The sequence below is a fragment of the Platichthys flesus genome, chromosome 7 (assembly GCF_949316205.1).
Source record: "Platichthys flesus chromosome 7, fPlaFle2.1, whole genome shotgun sequence".
In the NCBI taxonomy this organism is placed as follows: Eukaryota; Metazoa; Chordata; class Actinopteri; order Pleuronectiformes; family Pleuronectidae; genus Platichthys; species Platichthys flesus.
In genome coordinates this window covers 26,216,970-26,225,382 of record NC_084951.1, presented here as the reverse complement: position 1 = coordinate 26,225,382, position 8,413 = coordinate 26,216,970, and the positions used below count along the sequence as shown (strand labels likewise).

Genomic DNA, 8,413 nt, shown 5'->3' with positions numbered 1-8,413 from the left:
ACAACCTGAAGACCGACCTGGCGGAGCTCACAGCTGCAGGTACACAAACAACACTGTCGACAACGCAACACAATGCAGGATTCGCTACACTCTGGCCCCCCCTGCAGGTGGTATACTCAATTCACTGGGTTGTTGTCTGAGCCTCCCCGTACACACGGTACACCAGAGTGACAAAGTGCAGTTCCAGGCCTCCAGGGGGCGCTGTGGCAGTGACAGACAAGCCCTTCTCCCTATACATTAGAGTTTGTGTAGCATCAAGTTGATTTTGAAGCTGTTAATTATGGTATAAACACAACATAGTGTTGCTCTAACATCAGATCAGCTCTAAACTCTGTTTTAGTTGTAATTATTATTATTGTGTTGTTGTTGTTGTGTGTCAGGCGGGGAGCAGGAGCGGGACTGGGCGGCGGTGGCGGCGGTTCAGTGTCGTCTGGACCGAGAAGGAGGAACAAAGCTGTTCACAGATCTGGTGATGAGCACCAAGAACGACAAGATCTTCCAGGAGAGCATCCAGCTCGCCATCTGTCTGCTGGAGGGGGGGAACACCGAGATACAGGTGACACACAGACACACACCCACACACACACACACACACACACACACACACACAGGACCACCTCTGTGAGGGAATCTGTGTGTGAGTCCCGTCTTTCTCCAACAGAATTCGTTTTATAAACTGATGATGGGCGACAACAAATCAGAGAAGTTCTTCAAGGTTCTTCACGACCGGATGAAAGAAGCTCGGACGGACATCAAAGCCACGGTTTCCGTTAACGTGGGAGAGATGACGTACAAAGCCAACGAGAAGGAGCTGGAGCAAGGTGATCATCTCAACTCACTCACCTGAAACGACTCTTCTCTCTGCTGCTGTTTGAGATGAAACCTGTAAAACCTGTGACTGTAAAGCTCAACCTGTTTCAGGACGTTTTCTGAACCTTCATGTTTGTTCCATTTGAAATACGTTTTATCTCCAGGATTTGTTTGCTTTCATTGAAGTGTTTTTAAGTTTAATGTTTTTAAGTTCAGTTTTTTAATTTATTCTACGATGAGACTGAAGTTCTTAATTGTTGTGGAGGCGGCTCAGGAGCTTTAGCACTTCCTGGTTCGGGGGGGCACCAGCTGATGGGTCAGGCCGGCTCCTCGGCTCTGCAGGCGCCGGCGGTGGAGGAGCAGAGGGAGGTGGAGACGGAGATGGGACCAGCTGTTATCATCATGAAGCCGATTCTCAGGTTCCTCCAGCTGCTCTGCGAGAACCACAACCACGACCTGCAGGTTTGAGTTTCACTAATCAACAACCAGGACGTGAACACTGGTTCTGTTGTGTAACAGGCATTGAACCCACGGCCCTGCACCGACTGTGATTCAACAGAAGGGCATAAAAATATTCATACATTTAATTGTGTATTTGCCATTTTTGAATTTGTATTTGTTCACAAAAATCACACTATAGAGAGACATTTACTGTGAAAGAGATGGAACCTTTGTTTGTGTCTCTCCAGAACTTTCTGCGATGCCAGAACAATAAGACCAACTACAACCTGGTGTGTGAGACGCTTCAGTTCCTGGACATCATGTGTGGCAGCACCACAGGGGGTCTGGGCCTGCTGGGCCTCTACATCAACGAGTCCAACGTCCACCTCATCACCCAGACGCTGGAGACGCTCACCGAGTACTGCCAGGGCCCCTGCCAGGAGAACCAGGTGAGGAGCAGGAGGGAGCAGCATGGAGGTGCAGAGGCAGGTCCACTCAGCATTAACACTGTGTGTGTGTGTGTGTGTGTGTGTGTGTGTGTGTGTGTCTGTGTGTGACCCAGACGTGTATAGTGACCCACGAGTCCAACGGCATCGACATCATCACGGCTCTGATCCTGAACGACATCAGCCCGTTGTGTCGCTACCAGATGGAGATGGTGCTGCAGCTGAAGGTCTGTTCTGAGATCAGCTGTTCGTGGTCAGAAACGGGGACTGTGAATAAAGATGGAGGACGCGTCGCCACTTCCTCCCGTGGCCCAGAAATATGATCACTGCCATCTAGTGGTGATGAAGTGGAGTGGAGCTGTGGTGTCGTGATCAGGAGTCAGTCTCAGCTGTCAATCAAGATGTCTCAGCCCATTTGTATATGATCAAATAACTATTTAAAACCAAACTTTATCAGAAACACTTGAACAAACATCATTGAGATAAGAACTTTACCTAAAATGACAGAAACCTTCTTATTTAACTTGAACTTGAGTTCTGCTCCACGTCCCATCTGCTAACTGGGAGGAGGCGGAGATTCAGACTTTGACTTCTCTTTCAGGAGCCGCCATATCGTCCATCTTCATTTACAGTCGCGGGTTAGAACCAGAGGTGAACACGTCGTTCCAGATGTTCGGTTCCAGATGTTTGATGCTGCTGTTGTGTGTCTGGTTTTCAGGACAACGCCTCCAAGCTGCTGCTGGCGCTGATGGAGAGTCGCCATGACAGCGAGAACGCCGAGAGGATCCTGTTCAACCTGCGACCACGAGAGCTGGTGAGAGAGTCCTTCATCACGCCCCTTCATCCTCCTCATCCTCTTCATCACGCCCTTCATCCTCCTCATCCTCTTCATCGCGCCCTTCATCCTCCTCATCCTCTTCATCACGCCCTTCATCCTCCTCATCCTCTTCATCACACCCTTCATCCTCCTCATCCTCTTCATCCTCTTCATCCTCTTCATCGCGCCCTTCATCCTCCTCATCCTCTTCATCTCTGTTTCCTCTGCTGGATTTTCTATATATGGAATAAACAATATAAACGTGTGTGTATTTGTGTATGTGTGTGTGTGTGTGTGTGTGTGTGTGTGTGTGTGTGTGTGTGTGTGTGTGTGTGTGTGTGTGTGCAGGTGGAGGTGATAAAGAAGGCCTATAACCAGGATCAGGACAGTGATTGTGAGGGGGGGGAGGTTTCTCCTCGGGAGGTTGGACACAACATCTACATCCTGGCTCAACAGGTGACACAACACAACTTCTCTCTGCTGCTGCATCATGAGTACTTCTACTTTTAAGATAAGAGTAGATCCAATAAGATGAGGTAAGTTAGAATAAGATAAGATAAGTTAATACTTTATTAATCCCACGATGGGGAAATCTGCAATATTACAGCAGCAAGAGTCAGAAATAGGCATCAGTAAGTACTAATAAGTAATTGTACTCACTTGTGTTTAATACTTGAAGTAAAGTTGTGTGTCTGGTGTGTTTCTGCTCAGTTGGCCAGACACAACAAAGTTCTGCAGAACCTCCTGAAACCACTGAAGAAGAATAAAGAGGGAGAGGAGGGAATCTCCTCCATGGTAATTCACCGTCTACTCCCTCAGTTACTGTGACAATACTGCAGTACTGATGGAGCTACTGCAGTACTGGTGGAGCCACTGAAGTACTGATGGAGCTACTGCAGCAGTGTTACATGAATGTTTGTGTGTCTGCAGCTGAACCTGAACAACCGGCCTCTGTCCCAGATGTTGAAGTCCACAGCTCCAGCTGCTGTGGTGGAACAGGATCCTCTGGAGTACTACGAGCTGCTGACCTCTCAGATAGAGGTACTGCTCACATACATATACACACATGTGTCATATATGTACACATGTATGACGTTACCGTGACCTGTGTGTGCAGATTGTGCGTGACGACCGCAGCATGGAGCAGATTGTGTTCCCCGTTCATCCCATCTGTGAGTTCCTGACCGAGGAGTCGAAGTTCAGGGTCTTCAACACCACGGAGCAGGACGAGCAGGGGTCAAAGGTCACACACTTCTTTGAGCAGTCGTCCTTCCTGCACGGAGAGATGGAGTGGCAGAAGAAGCTGAGGAGTGAGAACACACAGACACACACACACACACACAGACAGGCACACACACACAGCATGTTAACGTTTTCCTGAAGTTCAGAGTGAAGAGACGATGACTCAGATTTTAAATCCCTGAGGCTTTCAACCACGTTTAATCTGTGTGTGTGTGTGTGTGTTTGTGTGTGTTTGTGTGTGTGTGTGTCTGTGTCAGGCATGCCGGTGTTGTTCTGGTTCTCTCGGAGGATGACTCTCTGGGGATCCATCTCTTTTAATCTCGCCGTCTTCATCAATCTCATCATCGCCTTCTTCTACCCCTACAACTCAGGACAAGGTACTGATGCAAATACTACTACTGCAACTTCTACTACTGCTACTTCTACTACTGCTACTTATACTACTGCAACCTCTACTACTGCTACTTTTACTACTGCAACTTCTACTGCTGCAGTCTCAGGTGTGAAATTGAATTGAGATGTTTCCTCTCAGCCGGAGCCATCGACGACTCCCTGCTGCTGATGCTCTTCTGGATCCTGACTGGTTTGTCTGTACTGGGGCTGTTCTCCCAGCGGTACGGCCTCCAGCCTCTGACCCTGGCTCTGATCCTCAGATCCATTTACCACTTCGGCATCGGGCCCACGCTCATCCTGCTCGGCGCGCTCAACGTAGGAACCACATCTCCCCCCCCCCCCCCCCCTCCCTCCCTCCTGTCCTTAAACAACCTGATGTTATTGTGGAAGTTATCAAACTTATTTAAACTTCTACTACTGAACTTTAAAGACTTGCTGGACACTCTGCTGACGACCTGCTGTGTTTCTCTGTTCACCTCCAGCTCATCAACAAGATTGTGTTTGTTGTGAGTTTCGTGGGAAACAACGGGACGTTTATTATGGGATACAAAGCCATGGTGATGGACGTGGAGTTCAACTACCACCTGGCCTACGTCCTGACCTCCACGCTGGGACTGTTCGTCCACGAGCTCTTCTACAGCATCCTGGTAAACCACCGGAGCACCTCTGTCCTCACGGCTCCTCTGCATCCTGAGACAGATGTTAACCCCTTACTGCCTGAATCAATTTCCAATTATATAAACAAATTGTTATTTGTGTTTGGCTGTCATACAGATGCTAAATTAAGTGGATATTGTTAATTTCAATATAGCATATACAATAGATAATAAATTTAGGTATGATGCAAATTAGTGACATTAGGCATAATGGGGCATAACCTTAATTCAACAAATTTTTCAGTATCTGGTTTATAGATTATTATACTGATGCTGCTTTTGCTTGAAATTGAATAACAACATATGTTTCTGTACAATCATTGCTGTTCCATCATAACAGTATTTCATATACAGCTTTATACCCTAAAATAACAGTCCCTAGAATGGGGCTAGAATGTATTTTCCACTCCTACCACTAGATGGCGGCAGAGTGCTTCCAATACCTTCCTTGGTATGTGGAGGATTTGCAGCATCAGGCACAATCGTCACCTCTGCGGCATTAAGACCGGAATGGGAGTTGAGCTGAATTCGCGACATTCGTCTACAAGGGGTTAACTTTGTGTCTGTGTGTGTGTGTGTGTGTGTCTGTGTGTGCAGCTGTTTGACCTCATCTACCGCGAGGAGACGCTGTTCAACGTGATAAAGAGTGTGACTCGTAACGGTCGCTCCATCCTGCTGACGGCGCTGCTCGCTCTCATCCTCGTCTACCTCTTCTCCATCGTGGGCTTCCTCTGCCTGAAGGAGGATTTCATCATGGAGGTCGACCTGCTGCCTCAGCTCGCTACAGGTAACACACACAAACACACACCGGTGACAATCATCTGACTGTGTGTGTGTGTCTGTGCTGCGGGTTAGTGACTCTGTGTGTGTGTGTGTGTGTGTTGTGTTGTGCAGCTCCTCAGCCGAGCGAAGCCTCTCAGGATTTCCTCGACTCGTGTTCTTCAGACGGCGTCAGCTGCACATCAGAGACCAGCGGCGCCGCCGAGGAGGAAGGTGAGGGGCGGAGTCTGATCATCACCCCCCCCCCCCCGGAGTTTAACCCTTTGGAGCATTTAGATCACAAATCTAGAGTCTTAAGATTGTTTCCACTGAAGCCATCTCAGCTTTAAAGGTGGATGTTCAAGTCCTAACCATGTGTGTGTGTGTGTGTCTGTGTGTGTGTGTGTGTCTGTGTGTGTGTGTGTTGCAGAGGTGTCCAACACGGAGCGAGCGTGTGACACACTGCTGATGTGCATCGTCACGGTGCTGAACCACGGGCTGAGGAATGGAGGAGGAGTCGGAGACGTTCTCAGGAAACCATCGAAGAACGTGAGGAAAACCCATTGAACTCATCACCTGTCACTACTCAGTTACTCTGCGGAAAGTAACTAAGTACTAACAAGTATTAGGACAACACCTCAGTCAGTGGCTGATAAGTTGCAGTTTCTTTGATGTTTAAGTTGTTTAACTAATAAGTATGAAATAAGTTATGATTAATAACTTTATTCGCAGTTCAAAAGACAATGACTAAATCCAACAATAATCCAACAATAATAAATACATATAATGATATGAAGGAGTAATTTAAATGTCCAACTTTAACCTTTCAGTTTGAAAGTATGATTACATTTTTGTATCTTTGTGTATCTTTGTGCGTGTGTGTGTGTGTGTGTGTGTGTGTGTGTGTGTGTGTGTGTGTGTGTGTGTGTGTGTGTGTGTGTGTGTGTGTGTGTGTGTGTGTGCAGGAGCCGTTGTTCCCCGCCCGGGTCGTGTACGACTTGTTGTTCTACTTCATCGTCATCATCATCGTCCTCAACTTGATCTTCGGCGTCATCATCGACACGTTCGCTGACCTGAGGAGCGAGAAGCAGAAGAAGGAGGAGATCCTGAAGACCACGTGTTTCATCTGTGGTGAGTCTCAACCAGAAGGTTCACCAGGCCCGAGGGGGCTCTAGTGTTCAAAGTGTCGGGTTGTGTTGCTGAGGACGGTTGTGTGTTGCTGCAGGTCTGGAGAGAGACAAGTTTGACAACAAGACGGTGTCGTTTGAAGAGCACATCAAGATGGAGCACAACATCTGGAACTACCTGTACTTCATCGTCCTGGTGCGAGAGAAGAACAAGACGGACTACACCGGGCCGGAGAGCTACGTCGCACACATGATCAAGGTACACACACACACACACACACATGATGTGATCATGTGTGTGATCACATCAAACACACACGTCTGACCGTCTTCTTCCGTCTCAGAACAACAACCTGGACTGGTTCCCCCGGATGCAGGCGATGTCTCTGGTGGTGACGGACGGGGACGGGGAGCAGAACGAGATGAGGATGCTCCAGGACAAACTGGCCACGACCATGAAGGTGGTGATGACCCTGACCACGCAGCTGATGGAGCTGAAGGAGCAGGTACACAGACACACACAGAAACACACACACTAACACACACACACACACACACACACACACACTTTCTTTAATCTGCCTCCTGTCTGTGTGCAGATGACGGAGCAGAGGAAGAGGAGGCAGAGGATGGGATTCGTTGACGTGCAGTCGGGAGCCAGCGCTGCACTGCCCCCTAGTGCCGGAGGAGGAAACCACCAGATGCACAAATCATAGGGACAGACTCGTGTTATGGAACATGACAGAGTTTCACTGTAAGATGCACGACTGCAAAGAAAACACTAGAACACGGAAACAACATGTGTATTTAACTCCACAGATGTCTGTGTGTGTCTGTGGAGAACTGATCATGTTAGTGACTTCACACTTGACACGTGTCAATCACCAGAGAAAGTGCTTGAAGCCGTAACGGGGGCGGGGCCACGATTAAAACCTCCACCCCCTTCAGAAATTCAAGATTATCATTGGAATTCAGATTTTTCCGTTTCACAGTAAAAAGGCATCGACTCACTTTAGTTAATTTAAGAAAATGTTGTTGGAAACAGAAAACGTTTGATTGTAAAGTGAACCCATGTTTTTGTTTGTTTTGTTTTTTAAATGTAGTTTCTAAGTGGAATGTTTTAATATGAATATTATGGTTTGACTGTGATGTATTTATGGAGCAAATCCTGTTTTCTAACACTGTAACTAGCTCAGTACAGACACTGGACTAATGTGAGCTGCTTTCTGCGAAGTCAAGAGAAAGACTTCACAGAGAAACAGAGGGAGGAGGAGGAGGAGGATGTGATGAAGACTACACATCTTCAGAAAAATAAAATATTTACTATGAAACACAAAGTGCACGTTTCCTTACTTGTGAATAGATTCTAGAAATGTTGCTGTGTATGTTTGGGTTTTCTGAGAATCTGTCAAATGCATTTACCTATATGCATTTGACAAATATATATATATATATATATATATAGACAGATATATATATATATATATATATATACACTAAGCCTTGGACAACTGATGTGAGACTATCAAACCACAAGGTGGCGTGCTGCTGTCCTTGTGAAGCAGGAACGGCTCATTACTGCCCCCTAGAGGCTGAAATTTAAAATAGCTTTTAAGTTAATTTGTCCTGAGCCTGGTGCTCATGATCGTTTCATATTAATATGATGATAGGTTCAGGTACATGAGGGACACACGTGTAATATCAGAGAGAGATCATGTTGAA

The 8,413-nt window shown here is 47.0% G+C and overlaps 1 protein-coding gene across 4 annotated transcripts in view; it reads left to right on the top strand.

Moving 5' to 3' along the window:
* Positions 1 to 8,028, top strand: part of itpr3 (inositol 1,4,5-trisphosphate receptor, type 3) — a 40,643-nt gene extending 32,615 nt beyond the window's left edge. For 2 of the 4 annotated variants that reach the window (XM_062390955.1, XM_062390953.1), the window contains exons 40-60: positions 1 to 39; positions 381 to 556; positions 662 to 821; positions 1,085 to 1,272; positions 1,500 to 1,700; positions 1,814 to 1,924; positions 2,416 to 2,511; positions 2,863 to 2,970; positions 3,226 to 3,309; positions 3,445 to 3,555; positions 3,632 to 3,824; positions 4,014 to 4,133; positions 4,289 to 4,464; positions 4,632 to 4,796; positions 5,403 to 5,592; positions 5,700 to 5,798; positions 5,995 to 6,113; positions 6,530 to 6,695; positions 6,790 to 6,950; positions 7,036 to 7,197; positions 7,291 to 8,028. The exon at positions 1 to 39 is cut by the window's left edge and continues 55 nt beyond it. In XM_062390955.1, the coding sequence (XP_062246939.1) occupies positions 1 to 39; positions 381 to 556; positions 662 to 821; positions 1,085 to 1,272; positions 1,500 to 1,700; positions 1,814 to 1,924; positions 2,416 to 2,511; positions 2,863 to 2,970; positions 3,226 to 3,309; positions 3,445 to 3,555; positions 3,632 to 3,824; positions 4,014 to 4,133; positions 4,289 to 4,464; positions 4,632 to 4,796; positions 5,403 to 5,592; positions 5,700 to 5,798; positions 5,995 to 6,113; positions 6,530 to 6,695; positions 6,790 to 6,950; positions 7,036 to 7,197; positions 7,291 to 7,407 (2,942 nt within the window). In that variant the 3' untranslated portion in view covers positions 7,408 to 8,028. Of the gene's footprint in view, positions 40 to 380; positions 557 to 661; positions 822 to 1,075; positions 1,273 to 1,499; positions 1,701 to 1,813; positions 1,925 to 2,415; positions 2,512 to 2,862; positions 2,971 to 3,225; positions 3,310 to 3,444; positions 3,556 to 3,631; positions 3,825 to 4,013; positions 4,134 to 4,288; positions 4,465 to 4,631; positions 4,797 to 5,402; positions 5,593 to 5,699; positions 5,799 to 5,994; positions 6,114 to 6,529; positions 6,696 to 6,789; positions 6,951 to 7,035; positions 7,198 to 7,290 lie in introns of all 4 variants that reach the window. The other 2 variants (XM_062390952.1, XM_062390954.1) reach the window with 1 other exon arrangement.
* Positions 8,029 to 8,413: the final 385 nt, after the last annotated feature.